General features: G+C 44.5%; 1 protein-coding gene across 5 annotated transcripts in view; it reads right to left on the bottom strand.

Annotated features, from left to right (window-relative positions):
• Nucleotides 1-18514, bottom strand: part of BFSP1 (beaded filament structural protein 1) — a 75983-nt gene that overhangs the window by 8406 nt on the left and 49063 nt on the right. For all 5 annotated transcript variants that reach the window (XM_080587117.1, XM_080587118.1, XM_080587119.1 and 2 more), the window contains 8 exons: nucleotides 17060-17245; nucleotides 14894-16230; nucleotides 9532-9592; nucleotides 6813-6908; nucleotides 5867-5959; nucleotides 5059-5166; nucleotides 2309-2529; nucleotides 299-384 (listed from right to left, as the gene is read on the bottom strand). In XM_080587117.1, the coding sequence (XP_080443243.1) occupies nucleotides 299-384; nucleotides 2309-2529; nucleotides 5059-5166; nucleotides 5867-5959; nucleotides 6813-6908; nucleotides 9532-9592; nucleotides 14894-15261 (1033 nt within the window). In that variant the 5' untranslated portion in view covers nucleotides 15262-16230; nucleotides 17060-17245. The remainder of the gene's footprint in view (nucleotides 1-298; nucleotides 385-2308; nucleotides 2530-5058; nucleotides 5167-5866; nucleotides 5960-6812; nucleotides 6909-9531; nucleotides 9593-14893; nucleotides 16231-17059; nucleotides 17246-18514) is intronic.

The raw sequence follows: 18514 nt of genomic DNA, 5'->3' as shown, positions 1-18514 counted from the left end.
CAAAATATACCCCAGCTCCTTGCACAGTTTCAATTGCATTTGATTTTGCTCTATTGATTGGCATAAGTAGAAAACTGCAAAAATAAGCAAAAAAAAACAAAAAACATTTGCTTGTGGCTTTGGCCTTTGACAGCTTGTCCCAAAGCCAGCTGAGCTAAGCTGAAACTGCTGCATTTACTGAGCAAGCCTTGAGTCAGGCTGTCGCGGCTGGTGTTCATATGGAAGACAAATGAAAAAACAGCTTAAATTACAGAGATGCTGCTCTTGACAGACACAGGAAGACGTGGCACAGGTTTACCTCTTCCCCTCGAAGCTTGAGGCTGGACAGGTCTATAGATCTGCGTGAAGAGTGTGACTGGCATTCCTGCTATAGCAGAGTTTAACCTGCCGGAGAAGACGCGCATCAGTCAGACCTCTCCCCTCTTTTCCATCAAGAGCAAGTGAAATTGTGCAAAATGAAACATGGAGATTAAAGAAATGTATTTCTCTGGGTGAGGAGTTAAAGAGAGCAACAGGAGCCCGTTCCTTGTCTGGAATCAGTACAGCCACAGCACCTTCACAGGAGTCAGGCTGGCTTCCACCAGCAGGAGTCGGGAGCAGTACACAGGTAATAAAAACCCACAGCGACAGTTTGTACTTTACCACAGCACTTAAAAAGGATGGGGAGATTTTGGATGGCAAACAGTCACTCCAGGCCTGCCAAGACCTGTAGGTCAGCAGGAGCTGTGCCTCTGCCTCCCACTTGTACCTCAGCAAGAACAGGAACCAAGGGGTGTGCCCCCAAGGAAGCGGCCGTACATTTCGATGTGAGGGAGAACGCAGACAGCACACATCAACAGGCACCAAATGTTTTCCCTTTTATGACTTTTAAGAGTGTCTCCCTTTGTTGTGGGGGGAAAAAAAGACTTAGTAAGTCTCTAAGTGATGAAAAAATAAAGATTCAAGATACTGATAAAAAGCGAGTCTCATGCTGAGCTCCTCTTCAACAGAGGAATCAGAAGCCACAAGGTGAGTCAGACTGTGTGTGTTTTGAGCCTGTCAGCGTATGGAAAAAGTCTTGGCCTATATAATTTGCTTCAATTCATACACGCTTTTGCAACAGCTTCCAGTCCAGTGCTACAAAAGGGATGCAAAGGTGCACCTGCAGCTCTTTCAGTCAGCCACAGTGAGGTGGCTCTGTCTGTCTTTTACCCCGGAGCTGGTTGAGTCGCTCAGAGAAATACACCATCTTTTGCCCTAGTGTGTAGCTTCCAACATACATTTGTATCTGTTATTTAACTTCTAAAGCATTAAAATAACTTTATTTCAAATGAAAAAAATGGCTCCAGTGGTAAAATGTAGATTCTCCTATGGCCAAGCTTTTCAGAGGTACCCGTGCAGTGGGGATTTTTCTCTTTGAGGTATCTGAAATGAATGTGATTTTTCTGACAAATCCTTCCTGAACAACACAGCCTCTTTGGAAGCATCACAGGATGCATTCTCCAAATGACACCATCACCTTGTAAATGCTGGCCAGTAAAATGTGAGATTTGGTGGCATTTACAATATCACCTGCATACGCCTGACTTCAGAAGGGCAAGAGGAAAACTGAGCAGTCTTTCTTGGAAAATATTTGAGGAGTTGGTAGTATTAAGGGTTAAAAATTAAAAATGAGAGGCTGGATTATACACAAACCAGTTACCATATCTGTGGCCTGTGCAAGTCTGCTCTGCCAGAACTTGAGAGAAGATTTTTGCCTGGAGGGAGGACATACACACCATGCAGACACTTATATCTAGATCTCTGTGTCTAGCTTAGTGCTGCAGCTCCTCTCGCAGTCAGGAGAAAGAGCCAAATCTTGACTTTCAGTGCTGAGAATTACCCTAATGGGATACTCCTGATCAAAACACTGTCCAAAATGAGATGCTGGAAGTTAGATTAAAAATCTGTTGCCCACGTGTGAAATACTGAATTGGCTATAAATTAGTGTCCTTCCCTGCGTCTTCTGGATGACTCAGGGCAGTGGTTTGGGCACCCAGAGATCTGGCCCTGCAGCACCAGCCCGTGCAAGTGGCACCAGCCACTGCTGTGAAAGCCCAGCTCCTTTCCTCTTGTGAGGCTGATGGGTGACATCAGAGGGAGCCAGCGCTCCTCGGTAGATTTAAGCACAACCTGCACTTTTCTTTATCCTTTTCCTCCCTTGCCTGAAGAGTGGCTTTGCTGTGAGGAGTGCTTTGCTTTACAGGACATTTGCACTTGAACAGACATTTTTTCAAATGAGATGGAAGAGATCACCAGACCCTTTGGCAGCGTACAAACCCAGCCTTACCGGCTGTCCTCGTTCTCGATGATGCGTTTGTAGCGTTCCAGCTCGTTCTCTAGGGACTGCTGGTAGATCACCAGCTGGCGGCAGTCGGTCGTGTACTTCTCCAAGGTCCTCTCGGCTTCTTCTATCCCCTTCCTGAGGTTTTCAATCTGCTCATTGTAAAGCTGAATTTCGTCGTCGTAACTCTCCTGGGTGTTTTTAATCGCTTGTTCCAGCATGGTTGTCTAGTAAACAAAGTTAGTGAGTGAGTAAAAGAATCAGCTCTAAATTATTTGGCATCCCCACCTAACAGGTATTTTGTCTAACAGATATTAACTGTTAATAAACAGCTTTATTGAGCTGTGTGATGCTGCGCTGCTGACTTACAGTTTCACTGCGTTTGTTTAGTTATTCAAAACCAATACATCCCCATCCCCTCGTCTATCCCTAGTCTCCTGCTACACAGTAAGAATTACAAGATCAGTCTGAAGCAGGGAAATAGCTGTGTGATATCTCCTTCCCTGTATGCACAGGGCTGGCTGACATCTCACTGCACGAACTGCAGCTCACTGTGGACAGCCTGCAAGAAGCGGGCAGAGTCTTAAGAGAAAAAGGAGCCGTCTCTCATCTCTGAGTAGGCAGAAAGAGCTTAACAGCTGGGAAAATGTGTGCGGGCAAAACCTGTTCTTCCTTAACTGCGGTCCACAGACCAAGCACTGGAGGATAAGGAAGGATCATTACTTAAAAAAAAAAAAAAAAAAAAAAAGCTACCCTTTTAAATTTAATTCCTGGGCTTTTTGACTGTAGGAAAAACAAACAAACAAACAAAGAAAAAAAAATCTGTGCAGTAAGGCCTAAGTAGCAGTCATTGGAGTGCACATTAACCAGGAGGTGGCGTGAGTTCCTTGCAAAAGCAAGGGACAGGATTTACAGGTGAGCTATTTGACTGTGTAATTCTGCTCTTGCTTTAATCTGCTGGTTTTTGGCTATTTATCATAGTTTCTTTATCACTTGGGACTTTCTTTTTCCTTTTTCAAACACTTTTTAAAGAGATGCATTCACAAAAAGCTAATGGGACAATAACTGGCTAATGGATTCTTTAATAATTGATTGATCCATATATGTTACAGGCAAGATTTTCAAAAACCTTTTAAGAGCCTGAATTTAGGAGGTAAGTCCCTTGGCATTAATTTGTTTATACTGTGGTGTCAGAGTGCACTAACAGGTGTACAGACCCCTTCTGCATTCAGTGGTCACAAGGTGGAGTCCATAACCTGGGTGCCACGTGGTTGTCGTGTTCGGAAACAGGAGAGCAAAGGCCCTCAGAGACAACTCCATCATCAGATCCAGCCTTTGCTGTCACAAGCAACCATGTCATTGCCTTCCACTCGTATATTTCACTCTTTTAATCTCAAAGTGTGAGAAGGAATCAATTAATAAATTATTGCTAAATGGGACACGAAGATTTCATTTTGAAAGCAGCACGATTAATTCCCCAAAGAGCACATCTCTTCATCTGCCAGCAGAAGGGTGATTTTCTCCTCCTGCCTCTATATTGATTTGTGATCTCACTTGTCACTAAATTGATTCCTGCCCTCGCTGGAGCGCATTTGTCCTTTCCAACAAAGCAACAGACATGAGTAAGAGACTGAGGAAAAGACCTGGGGGTACCATTGTCCGTATGTACCCTAGTGAGAAAAGTTATGCCCAAGAAGTTAAAGCTGCTGCCACAGCCATCTAGAGGAGTACAAAATCCCACCACAAGGTATTTTATGCCATTATACCACCCCTTCCCACACATACAGAGGACTGACAGCCTGGGGCACAAAAGAAGCTGCACTTGGAGGGTATAAGGTGGTCGTTCTCCCACCCTATCTGCTGAGAAAACATTCAGCTGCGTCAAGGTAGATCTGACATTTGCAATCCTACGAGGCTGGTTTCTATTCAGTGCAGCCTTCAGCTGCTACTCCTTCTCCTGCCTCCTTTGTCCTCGCCTCCTGCATCTTGGCACTGCTCACTCAGACACTGGCTGGAGGAGGAAGGCTGATTTACGGCAGGCTTGTCAGGGAGACGGGCAGGAGCAATAAGAAAAATGAATACGCAATAAGAAATGGGCAGCCATTTTCTGCAAATCAGGAATTGGCAGAAAGCAGATGTTTTTGCTGTTGGTAGTTTCTAAGCACAGGACAGGTGCTAATTTATTGCTCATTAGTGACAGGGATGAATGCAGGGTGCCAAACGTAGCTGGACACCTGTGTCAAAGCACATTCAGTTTTGATTACCAAATCTACCCTGTTGTTCTCACAGCAAGCTCAGTGTTCAATGTGGCACTGTTGGGAAGCACTGGGCAGAGCCCCGAAGATCCCCTATCACTTTTCATGGGGTCAACTTCCAGCCTGACCTCAGTGAGAAAGTGAGACCAGCCTTGCATCCACAGCCTCTTGCTGACTCCATCCCACAGAAATCTAGTTGTGATGTGGAAACCTTCTCCCACCAGCTGCTCCACTAAAGCTGAGATGGCTTCATTGTGGCCAGAACACCCACTGCACAGCACTGCCCGGCCATCTAAACCCAAAAATTTGGGCCACCAAGAGAATGAGAATGAAACATCTGCAGGAAAAGATGGAAAACTAAAAGGAAAGCACATTTCCAGGTCTCCAACTCCTCTGTGTTCCCAAAACCCTGTTAAAGGCCGCTCAGATTTTACCATGGGGCCACAGAAACAGCAGAGTTTAAAGAATCATGGTTGTGTTTATGGCTAGCTATGGCAGTACCTCTGTCTGCAGCTTGTATTTTTGTGCCTGTAGCTGGCAGAGGATGCTCTTGTATTCCTCCAGCTGGCTCTGTAGAACAGGGATCCTCCTCTCTGCTACCAGTTTTTCCTGGTTGGAAGAAAACAATGTGTACAGGAACGTAAGTTTCACTGTATTAAAAACAGACAAAAGAAATTGCTACTGAAAATAAACCATAAAGGCAATTAGAAAATGGCAAAAGACATATAGAAAGCTCATCAGTGAACCTCAAGTAAAGCCCTGTGGCATGACTTTAAGAATAAAAGACATCATGTGGCAGTGCTGTAAAAGTACGTCTTATGTTGAAATTAGACCCTATGGATGTAGCTGTTCATATCTTCCTCCAGCTAATAAATGTGAGCATAGCCACTCACATTGGCAAGAATCACCGAGTTTTCATCCTGTCCGTAGCAATTTATTTTATTTACAAATTTTTACCATGTCCTGCCCTTTCCGGACAAGATTTACTGTCTGCAAATACTCATACGTCCTGCCAGCTCCTCCTCAGACAGGAGGCACAGCTACTCGACCACCTTTGACCCAGCCATTTCTGGGGCTGATACCTGTGCTGGCATGCACCCGACTAACACAGTGCCTCTTCTCCTGCCCACTTCAGTTTTCCAAAACTACAGTTAGGTTTTCTCTCCTATTCAGAATCCAGTATTTAATCACAGTTGTTGCAGTTTTCAGCTAAGTAGTTAGAGGATCAGTAAGGCTTTAAGAATAAACGTAGATCCGTTTTTACTTAGTACAGACTGTGCAGTATGTGTTTACTGACAGCAATGCTTACCTCAGATACACCAGTGGTTATGGGGGACACGCGAGGGGTTGTCTGGATGATCTGCTGTAAAATATTGACGTAGGTCTGGATTTCCATAAGGTTCTGGGGTGAAGTAAAAAACATTTTCATCAGCAGTTGTCATAGCAAGGTGCTTCCTGCAATGTTCTACATTTCTGGGGCTTATTCCTAGATATTTAGTTCTTTCAACACAGAGAAGTTCAGATCATGTTAAGACTTATTTTTTCCCACAAGGTTTTAGGCCTGATTTCAACTGCAGGTGCTATGAGTTTCAGCACATTTGGGATACATTACAGGCATTTGTCTAAGTGACAATATACTTCACAGCCTTACTTAAAGACTATGCAATTTCCGATTTTACAGGACACTTGCAAAATAAGGACCAAAAGATACCTTTGCATGTGGTCCAAAAAAGTGAGCCTCTCCTTTTAAAAGTGGCAAAGATGGGACCCTGGCCTGGTACAAAGCCCTGCAGCTCTACCAAGAAGGAGAAGGGATCTGCATGTATTAAAGCTGGCTGCAGCTTAATCATCTGGCCACAGGCTTATGGCCACAGATTAACTGGAATGCTGACCCAGAAGATCAGGAAACCCTCTCTTATGAAAGCAAGACTTCTTAGCATGAAATGTAAGACAGCTTGACCAGCCTGTTGTGTTGAATCATGGTAACAGGTCAACAAATGCAAAACATTGCTACAGCTGTCTATGTTGGACCCTGAGTGAGTCAATTTGGACACCTGCAGCCATCCAGCCCTTGGGATCCATCCCCCACTGCAGTGTGTTGTGATCACTGAATATACAAAGTGCTGCATTTATGCACTAAAACACAAACTGGATGTGCTTTAATTGGCCACTGGAACAGACCATGGAGAAGGGCAAAGCTTCACACGTGTGTCCAGAGGAAAGACCTGAAAGAGATGGCAAATCCAGCCAGTTACCTTCTTGTATCTGTCCTTCGTGGCGTTGATGTCATCCTGCAGGAACTGGGACTCGATCTGCAGCTCCAGGTTGCACAGCAGCGCTTCATCCGCTTCCTGCAAGGCAGAGACACGTCTCAGTACCCACAGCTGCAGTGCCATGTACCTGCAGCGGGAATCATCCCACGAGTGCAGCGACCTGCATGGGTATGGGAAGCCTACTGGGACAACAGAAGGGCTATGAAACCAACAAACAGGCATTTTGTACACCATGCTCTCCCACTGCACACCCTGCTTTTCTGCACAAATAGTGTACAATGCAGTTTAGCATTGGCAGTGTTAAAATACGTTTGCCATATGCTTTATGAATGCTGGGAGCCAAGCGATAGACACTATGAAATACCAGTGTGTGATGCTAAATCTTGCAATGGGGCATGAGTTTTAAATGGGTGGCATCAGCAGAGTAAGGCATTGATTTCTCCAGTGTTTATGATAAGACCTAAAGTATCTTGATACCTTTTTACTATTCCCAGAAAAAATCTGTTATGAAATAAACGGACTAGTCCAAACTATCTTCACTTCTCCTTTTGGTGTGTTCTCACAAATCACAAATGGTTTGGACCCATTTCTGGAACTAAAAATGACAGATGAGTAAGACCCAAAAAAGTCACTTTGCTGCAGAAGTTTCTATTATATTCATATGCACATATATATGTGTGTAATTTTATATATATATATATATATATATATATATAAAGAGTCAAACTTGACCTCGGTGCTATAGACTAGAACAGAACAAGAAGTCTGAATTTCACAATCTGCATTACTCACGGTAGCTCGGATGTTGCTACAATAGTTATTTCTAAGAAAATTTCAATGTACTTCACAGAAGACCTAACTGGAAATGACTGTGTAGTTTGTCCAATTGAAACTGGTGGATACAAATTCTGACTACAGCGCTTTATAGCTGTAAAGTCTTTACTGAGCTCTAAGACATTGTACCAGAATAGGAGGGTTGGTGGTCCCTCCCCAGCCCCCATTTTTTTTAAGAAAGGAAAATTTTAGGGAGAATTCAGTGAGTGTCACCCCAGATGTTGCATTTTAAGAGCAAGACATTTAAAAAAAAAGGATTTAAACGTGTCCCTCTAAAATTACGTACGTCATTACCACCTGGAATTATGCCTCAGCGAGTGGATCATGCATTGAAAATAAAGCACAAAAATCTATGGGCGCAGCATGTGACTGGTAGAAGGGGATTTTTCTTTTTTTACATGCACAGCATGCTCTATTCCAAAAATGTGTGGATGTTAGCTGTTTCATTATGCTGCCGAGCCTCCCAGCCAGGCTTGCTGACGCGTTCGAAGGCCACCCATGGACCCACTGTGCTCTAGAGCCATCTCCCTGCTTTGTGAGACAGCAACTAATCCAGACCAGCACATTTGGAGCCAGTCATCACGAACGCACACTGCTTTTCTGCACTCCTCTGCTGTCCTATTGAAAAGAAGATCAGTACAACAATGGGGATGTTAGGAGGCTTGTGGGGAGCCAAAAAAGCCCCCAGGCCCCTAGGTAAGCAAATATTTCTGCATGTAATAAGCAAAAGCAGCACTCGGCTTTCCAATGTTCGTTCAAAGGGGAAAATACTTTTTTTTTTGTGTTTTTTTTTTTGTTTTTTTCCCTTGCTTTCAAATAGACTCGTTTCACTGCTGATGCTTTATAACACAACAGCACAGTGTATCAGCAGAACAGAAAGCTCCACTTGAGCTTACTCAGGAGAAAGGGGCCAAAAGCCAGCAAAACAGGGGAAGGAAATAAAGAAGGAACCTTTCATTGCAATTGTTCCTCCATTCCTAGTTTTAACATAGCATCTTTTCTATATTTGCTTTAAAGAAATTCAGATAACTGTTTTGGCTTTCCCCAGGAGGCAGTTTGGATGATACATACTATCTCTGCAATGGTCCTTCTTCCACTTTCTCTCCCAGTTCTCTCCCACAGAGAACCACAGACACAAACTGGAAGGAAACTGAAATTGTTTCAGCAGAGGAAGTTCTTCCTGTGATGCTGCTTGTCATGAAAGCTTGCCACAGGTTTGAAAGTCACTGGTAAGCAAGGCATTAATTAAAGAAGCCCAGAGGGATGCCTGGAAAGGAAAAAGTTTAACATCTGCACCTGCAATTTGCTTTAAGTCGGCCCTTTTGTTACATCTTAATAAAACAGGTCTTTGCTGATGTGAGATAGCTGCTGCACTGCTGTATTGATCCCAGCAGCAACTCTCTCAAACAAAACTCTCATCTTCAGCAGAATTAGCTTTACACAAAACTCGAACCAAAATCTACACCCCCATGGGTGTAATTACAACTAAAACACTGTGCTTATTTAGGGAAATCAGCTCCTGCTCTTTAGGATTCTACAGGGCAACAGACCATAGGAAAGAATGGAGTCCACTTAGTGACCCGACTGGGTTAAGCTAAAGGTCCCTGAAGGCTTAGAAAAGCATTAGACACCAGCAAAAATTTCAGTGGTGCCTAAGCAGTCAAAAAATAGGGGGAAGGTTTATGAGATAGAAGGAGAATTTCAGAATGGTCTAAAAAATGAGGCATATTCCCAAATTATTTTGCAGAACTAAGGCAATTCTTCAGAAGAAGAAGGTCATACAGACTTCAGAACAGCTTGCTGTAGTAAATGAAACCACCGAAAAAAAAAGATGAAGACCTTTCCTTTTCCTTTTTTCCAGGTTTACCTTATTGAGTCGTTCAAGGGTTTCTTTTAGCTTCTGCTGATATTCACCTTCATTTCTGTACCTGCAAACAGAACAAAGGCAATGAAGTTCAGTGGCACATCCTGCTGCAAACTGCATTTTTATTTGCACTATCATGCACAATATATGCTTAACACTAAAGAGAAATATGAACCTTGAATGGGGCCATAAGATTTATTTATGCATTAGTATTACTTTTTTTTTCTTTTTTTCTTCGATCTCCTTTCTTTTTATCTCCTGAAGAATGAACAGCCAATGTTTTTCCCACCTCTTTCAGCATGACTCGGAAAGCCAACAGGAAGGGCTCACTCAGGGGATCTGACCAGGAACACGATGGAAGAACTTGACAGAACAAAGGAAAGGGTTTGACTTGGTGCTCTGGATTCCCAACTTCCCCTTCTTTTGAATCCCATAATGTTACCTGGGCTGGTCACTGGACTTTTCAATTCTTATCGTGAACAAACAAAGAAGCAAATAAATCCCATGAGGTTTCATTTCATCATCATTCCTACAAATTGCCAGGCCTCCTCTGCCGAGTGCCGTCTTCTAACAAAATTAAACGTCTTTTTGTCAAATTGTAGTAACACAAGCTTCACTTCCAAGGATACAACTAAACATTCAGCTTCAAAAGCAAGACTACCTTTGTATCTGTTGTTTATTAAGTATCTCACCTCCCACCAATCTTCTACCTTATAAATTGTGTGCAAGGAAAAGGCAAGGACAAGGAAAACAACAAGGAAAACTTCATTAACTTAGACACTTTCTGGCAACTGGGAAAGGATAAAGCACATTGTGGAAGCTTGTGAAAATTAAATGTATCGCTGCACTGTAATGCTGGGTTTACACTCCTAGTAGTAGAGAAAAAAACACAATAGTGCCAGGGTCTAAGTCCTAATGCCTTTCAGGCCTGCTCCAATCTGGCTGATTCCTGTGTCCTCACTCAAAAATTCTTCCAATGGCTGGAATACTCAGCTCTGTTTTCCTTCATTCTCAAACAACCCAAATACCTGCTCTGTCACACAGCCATCGGTCCACCTGGCAGCCTTCAGCTGCACATACAGTTAGTAATGCGTGATTTCTCTTGGAACAAGGACTGCTTTTAAGTGATTTTCAATGCACGCCATAAGCTCAACGCAAAAGCGCTAAAGGCCTCTTAGAAGTGCTTCAGAGCCCTCAAGATGAAATGTACATGCCCCTGTGATGCTGAAATGTGTGTAAGTGCCATGGCTAAAAAACTGCAGCACTGTGCTGCTTCAAACCCGATTTCCATGTTCGAGTAATTCACTGGAGATGTTTAAAGAGGTCATATGTTTCTTAGATGGCTGCTGGCCAGTCTTTCCTGGTCCTTCAGAGCCATGAGGTTCATTTGCATTTTTGAAAAGAAAAAAAAAAAATCTTTCTCACCCAGTCAGGTAGTTTTAGGGATGCAATAAACCTTCTTGGACTGTGTTAAGAAAAAGCATTATTCATTGTTTTTTGCATCGGGGAAAAGAAATGGAGTGGATGGGGCTGCCAGGTTCAAACAGAGCAGCACAGAGCTGTGAAGGTTCCCATTACCTCACCTTTCTGAGGTTAACAGCTCTCTGCTGGGGCACTTACAGATTTACAGACATTTGCTAAGCCCCTTGAACCCTTGTACGGTTACAGGTGCTGGCCTTGTGAGACCACTGGGCGTGCAGGAGGGGAGCCTGCTGCCAGGCTTGGTTCTTCACCTGGGAAGCACAGCTCCAGCAATGCTGTAAATAACTTCTCCCAGCTTCAGCCGACAAACAGGTTCTGTTTGCTCTTGAAAGATGGAGCAGGGCAAGGCCCTTTTTGTTTAGACCTTGTCCCTGTTGCAGTGCAAGGGCTGGCTTCCCTTCAATGAGAAAACATTCACAAGACACACACCTAGTGAGCTTCAGTGGCCGGATACTCAATTTGGTGTCAAGCCTGTGCCTTCAATATAAAGAGGGAACAAATGCTGCCTCGCTGTTGAACTCTGCTGAACTCGTTCAGCCATATAGGAAGAAGCTTCTTGGCTTGCCACAAGCCAAGACAAAACTTTTCTGCTGAAAAATTGTCTACTGAAAAGTTTCCGAGGCACTTCACTAGACTTCTCTCAACAGAAACAGCAGAAATTAGGGGGCCAAAGAGAGCACAGACTGCAAATGCTGGTCCTACAAAGATGACAGACAGGCTAATAATGCTTGTATTTCATACCTTGCAAGCTAGGATGAGCCCTGTGCAGGCTCTGCTCTGCTCGTTTGTGAACACATTGCTACCTGCATTACCAAGAAGCTGCTATTGAGTGGCTCACAGCCATGGTGCAAGATTTCAGCACTCTGAGGAGTAGATGGAGGGAGGCAGGACCTCCTCACCTGCAGCTGATAAAACTCTCCGTACCACCAGAGAAGCGGTGGCAGTGCAGAGAATCCCTGCTGACAGGGCTTGAAGATGGCTTTGCCCATGCTCACCAGCTATGGAGTCCCCACATCTCTGCACGCCCCAGCTGTCGAGTTTCGTTACCTCTCATCGGTGTTGGGTCCCCATGGCGGCCCCAGAGGGTGTCAGCTTGTCTGAGCATCACTGCACCGCGCCGATGGGAGAGCCAAGTGCCAATTTCTGTGCCTAGCGACCTCCGGGGAATTGTATTACAGGCAAAACCCACACTATTAGCACTGAATGCATTCTAAATGAAATGATCGATTAGCAAGACTTTTAATTTCTGAAGTTAATTAATCCTGTTCAGTCAAGGGTGCTAAAACCTGGGTTTCAGTATCCTTCCGGATCTCATGGAGAGAGAAATACAGTCCTTTCCCACAGACAGATGTAATGCTGCTGTAATAATGATGCTCAATAAAATTAGCATAATTAGCCCTTTTATGAGCTGCATCCAAACAATTCTTAGCAAAGCTTTTTTGCAACTTCAAGAGAAAGAATTATCCGCTGGCACAGTCTGAATTATTCATGTTAATTTGAAAAGCTATGAATGTGGCTACAGAAGACTTAAAAATAAATTTAAACATAAGATCTACTTTCCACTGGTTTGTGCACATTTAATTTCAAAGACGCAGTCGTCCCAGCGCCTACTGTGTTTAAATGTAGCTTTAAAAGGTCTGGTTATAGCTGTAAATCTACTTCCCAAACTGTGAATGTGAGTGAATGAATGGGTTGCAAGAGTAACATTTTTTACGTTAGTGAAAAGCCCAGACATTTGTCAATAACTGGTACACAACGTGCCACTCTAAGAGATTTCATTTTTCCCAACGTGCCAAAGTAGGTGCTTTATGTCCCTAAATTTTTCAAGAATCCCCTAAGTTGCAAGTGCAGCAAGAGCACCGTGCTGCCAGCTGAACATAGAGCAGGGTGGGAGAGGTCTGCAGCACGGGAATAATTCTGGCTTCAGGAGCATGTCAAGGCCCTAACATCACAATTATTGCTCCCATATGCTGTTTAGAGAGTCTATTTGTGAGTTCAAGTAGCTGAAAGCACAGCCATCGGGATGGCTTTGAGCAGACTGCCCAGGTGGACACAGGGATCCACCAAAAGATATTTTCTACACAGTTTGCACATATTTTTAACTACCATGCAGCCAGCACTGAGTTTAGTCAAAATCTCACTGATGCTGTGTAATGAGAACAAATGAACAAGTATCACAGCAGACAGGTAAATTATAGCGCTGGCTCATAGCTCAATTGCCTGCTCACGATTACTGGAATACAAAACTACTTCATCAGGTGCTTATTAGCCTCTAACACTGAGTCGTGCACTCCTGACCATTTCCAGTGTAAAGTCTCAGCACCCCTGCACAGGCTGTCCTGTGCTGTCAGATGACAAGCAGAGACGGGAATTTGGCATTTCTCTCTCTGTATTGTAGCTCCCAGCTCCCAGGTGCTGTTTGTGTGGCAGGTCACTGAGCTGGGTTGCAGATAACATTTAATTTTTTTTTTATCTGGCTCATTTTCCTGATGAACTTCTCAGGTGCCCCATCTAGCAGAGCAGGAGGTGTGTGCTGGGCAGCATGCAGAGCTTCAGAGGGCAGGTGAGGGTGTATTAGGACTGTACGGCTCCTGAGTGCGATGTATCACCAAACCATGGCCTCAAGACACAGATGGTCACCACGTCAATTGCCTCGCATCTGCTTTCTGGCTCGTTCCAATTGTGCAAAATGGTTGCAAAAACAAGAGGGAAGGACAAACCATCTGACACTTACTAGTCCAGAGGAAATCCGTAGAGGATCAGACTGAAAATTGATGTGATTTGGCCAAGGCCTGACAAAAAGTCTGTGACGGAGACAAGGGATGACATCTCCACTGACTCATGTATATCTGCAGCAGCAACGCGGTGCTGCTCCTGCTGATTCACCCTCTCCCTTATTAAAACTGTTTCTGGTGAGTGCAGTGAGCACTGCCTGGGAGCAGCAGTACTTCTACCAAGGCTGTGTTTCTTGAAAATATTTATTTTTTCTCCTTCCCAACACTGTCAGTGAGAAGGGTTTCTAAACTAAAGTGTGTTATATAGAATTCACCCCTCGCTTCTTGGTGGGGAAGATGAAAAGTTCCACTTCAGCCTCTACACTGCTGCAAATTTTTCCCTTCTCTCCTGTGAGCAGTCCTTGTATCAGCAGCACTCACCAAGTCTTGTTGTACGCTTAATTAAGCAACATAGCCAAAACTGGCTGTTGCTGGAGAGAAGGGACCACACGTGTCTGGAAGCACCTGGATGCCTCAGCCCCTTAATGTTCCTGCCCTTTGGTTTATTGTGCCAATGACGTTAAAGAGAGATGGTTAGGGAAAAACTGTTCTTACAGGTATTGCTTAAGTAGTACAAGACAGAACTATTGGGATCCAAGGAAAAAGAGGAGGGTAATTAGGCAAGTCCCTTTCACATACCAGGAAAAAAAATATTTACTTTCTTTTCATCCACATCTGTAGTGGCTAGCACAGACTGGCCCAGGTGACTTATGACACCTGTAAATAAGTTTCTTGGAGATGTCTTACGTGTTTCAGATGTCTGGGGTCTCCTAATTCTGTGCTGCTCAGACACAAGGCTCACTTTGAGCCATGTTTGCTTTCTAATTGGGCCATTCCCTCTTTGCAGCTCGGAGCACAGCCCTCCAAGCACCAGCATCCAACAGGTACCACGGGGAAGACCTGCTGTTACAGACAGGGAAGGCCGACTGGAAAGGCCATGAAACACAGAGCTGGAGCTCTCCAACTCCTACATGCTGTCCCCGGCCACAAGTCTGAAACGCACGGAGAGACATCACCCATGCAAGAGAAGCAGCTAGTGACCAAACCTGTCCTAAGGACATAACTACAGAAACAAACACTACCTATTTTCCTCCCTTCTCAAGCCTTACTTGTTGCGGTACTCATCGAGCATGCGCTGGGCATCCTTCTCCTCCCGCTCCAGCTTGGCTCGGTCGGACGCCAGCTCCCGCATTCGCTGGCGGTTGAACTCGTTCTGCCCGGCGAAGGCCTCGTCCAAGCCCACCAGCTCGTCCATGCACTGGAAGGTCTCCAGCTGCTTGCGCAGGATGGCGTTGCGCTGCTCCAGCACGCGGGCCCGGTTGATGTAGCTGGCGAAGCGCTCGTTGAGCTCCTGCAGGTTCTCCAGGCCCTGGGCCTGGGCCAAGCTGTCGAATTCGGGGGAGCCTCTCAGCTCATCGTAGGCGTCCGAGCGCTCGTACTTCTTGCGGACCTCGTGGAGGAAGCTGCTCCTGTACATGGCTTTGGGGGGGCTGTGTGGTGCCGGCGTCCCCTCTTGCGTGCCTGCCTCTCTCTCCAGTTTGGATCTGATTTACGTCTGGGGGTCTGGGGAGGAAGAATTGACCATAATCACCCCCCCAGACGATTAGGACTTGTCTCCAGGGCGGTTTGTGGCACTAAGGGCATGGTCTGCAGCAGTGAGCTAAATAAATGCCAGTGGCCCCGCCTTAGGGCTGCCTGTCCGGGTGTAAGCAGTTCAGATGAGCAGCAGGTGGGGGGCGAGGGGCTTTCTTTTCGAGCATTGCAACTGCAGAGCCAGAATAAAAGAGAGCAATATCCAGCTTTTGCTTGGGGGATTATCCACGGACAACAAAATGAGTGCTCTGCAGTTTCAGAGGCTGAGCTCAAAGCCTGTCGTGGCTGCATTACAGGGGAGAGCTTTGTCCTTGCTGTTGTCCCCAGGCAGTGCAGAGAGGCCTTCTGCTGAGCCAGGATTTTGGTGTGAGTTGGTGGCACTGCCTGGTTTTTGTTATCTGACAGTTTTGCAGTTGGTTAGGATGACATGGTGGTATATAAAATTCGGTATGACTCCTGCTCCAAGCACAAGATTTGGCCCTTGGTTCTCACCTCACAGCTCTTTATGTCAGCCTTTCCTGCATGTTACTTCTACGAGGCATGAGGGGCATCAAAGCAGGAGGTGCACGGAGGTACCGAGAGTCCCATGCTAAAAGAGCCCTGTTGGTATTCAAACGTCTTTGGGAACAGCTAAGTGTCATGTCCTCTTGTGACGTGGTGCACACCAAGTTACCTCAGGGGGAGCCACCACCTTTCCTTCCTTCTATCCCTTCACCCCCACTGTAACTGAATCTCATATGCCTGAGAGGCTTTAGTTTTTCTGAAAGTGATGGATGTATTTCCTCAAGCAGTTCTTTTCAGTCTTTCCCCTTCCAAAATACTGTTTATTGGGCCTGTTCCTCCAGAAGCACACCTATACACACAGCCAAAAAGCCTGGCATCAAGACAGTCCAACACTAAGATCTCTGTTAATAATCCATTAAAATAATATATTAAGATAATACATTAAAATAATAATTGTGTAAAAGTCGCTCTTTATTTTTTAACGGACACGTCTAATATGACTATTTAGATCGTGTGTCTTGGAACCTTGATGGAGGGTGGCCTCACCAGCAGCAAGTGCAGAGGTGAAGAGAGAAGCTGGGTTCTCAGGTGATTCCAAAATTTGGCTCCTGTGTTATCAGATCTGCATTTAAGGGAACAAAATGTCCATTGGAAGTTTTTTGCTTCAGGTTGTTTGGAAGCGCAGCGGGGAAAGACCCAGTGATCTTTCAGAAAATCAAAGTAGGCTTTGCACATGCATTGTTCAGCTCTACACACAGCCTCTCAACTACAGAAATATCAAAGTGGGGATATTTTTTTAGAAACATTTGGGATCTTCATACAGCAGCACAAAGGTCAGTATTTGCAGCCCTTTGGCTGGACAAGCCTGTCCAGCTAAACAATGTAGCAGCTGCTGACCTTTTTACAAAGTTAGTCTTCCAGAAGGGATCAGAAAGCCCGTGCTGCTTGTCTGTGGGCAGTGTATTATTAGGGGAAGAGTTTTTTGAGCTTTCGATATCATTTCAGAACAGTAATAACCTATGGGAGTACCATCCCAATCCTCCCTCTGAGGCTGGAGGCAACACTGACTCCATGCTGACCATGCACCTTAACTCCTTAGGTAATAAACACAAAAATTTCAAGTTCTGCTACAGCACGTATTTCTCTAAGGTGGGATGCCCGACTCAGTAAGGTCTCACCTTGGGCTGCTGCCATTGCTGGAGATATATCTTTATCGTGGCCACAGCAAGCTTACGTGACTCAGGCTCTGTGTTCTTGACTCTCTGTGACGGAGGCTCTGACTTTTAGTTAGGCAACTTCACGAGACACCCCGGCCTCCGCAGAGCTTCTGATCACTCAAATGCAGCAAACCAGTGTGACACAACCTGGAATAACACAATAAGAATAAGAAAATGAATAAGAATAAGAATAAGAATAAGAATAAGAATAAGAATAAGAATAAGAATAAGAATAAGAATAAGAATAAGAATAAGAATAAGAATAAATAATAAGAGTAAGAATAAAAAAACAGTTTGGCTTACACTGCAATTGTTATTCTCTTTCCTTTCAAACACAGAATGTCAAAAACAACACAGAAAAATCAATCTCCTCCTGTTATGCGCTGAATTATTTGACTTATCTAATGGACCACCAAGGTGAATTTCTTACACAGGGATCCTGCATGCTGTTTCCCACTTAAGAGAGGCTCAAAGAATGAAAGATTAGGTATACATGCATTAGTGAAACCTCTGATAAATTGCCGCCTGGAAGCTTTTTAGATTTTTATCAGTGAGTGCATATAAAAAATCACTTCTATATAAAATATGTAACCTTTTTTACCTGATGCCTGTAATACAAATAAGAAAGAACAGCAAGAAACAAATTGTATCTCTCCTTCTTTGTCTCCAGAATATGTGTGTCTTATTCTTGTGAGGGCACAATCTGAAGGCTAGCTCCTTGCAGTTTAAACACGCTGTATCACCCCAGAACATCATCATCACCCCAGAACAAGTGTTTACCTACTGCTGCACAGCTCAATGAACCCCTGGTACGGTGGGTCTTTTGTTTCCTCTTTAATTGCTTGTATTGCCATAAACTCCCTCACACTCTAACTTGGCTATATCTCTTTGCACAATAGATTTTGCCAGTGCCATCAACCTGCTTGTATGCCTTACTGCTCAGCCAAGCCAACACAAGTTTCTCATGCTAAATCTAAACAATTTAAAAGAAAGAAAGAAACAAACAAAACAATCTAAATGAATCCTATCTTCCTGCTAAGAACAGGTCCAGCCATATCTGTGGTCTGTCAGCTCAGTTTGTGCTGCCTGTGGCTTACCTGGGGGACTTCCAGCTTCCTTTCCTTATGGGGGAAGCCCTTTTAACATCAGTGGGTCAAGGCTAAGAATCAAAGCAGATCCCCACAGACAGCCCCACAGACAGCTCAGGCATTTCAAATTAATCCTTCCAGCATACTATTTTCTTAGTAACAGTATGACAGCTTGTTGGTCTGTCTATTCAGCTGTTATGAACCGAGCACAGACCAGCGAGGCTCTACCAGGACAGCCCAGCTGAGGCACGCACTTCTCTCTTGCTGTCTTTTGAAGTTACTTTCCTTTATGCAGAGCCTGACTCCAATAGCCCCAAGTTTCCTATTC

The sequence above is a fragment of the Anser brachyrhynchus genome, assembly GCF_964034855.1.
Source record: "Anser brachyrhynchus genome assembly, chromosome: 3".
In the NCBI taxonomy this organism is placed as follows: domain Eukaryota; kingdom Metazoa; phylum Chordata; class Aves; order Anseriformes; family Anatidae; genus Anser; species Anser brachyrhynchus.
The sequence above is the reverse complement of the archived record's forward strand: the minus strand, read 5'-3'. Positions and strand labels throughout refer to the sequence as shown.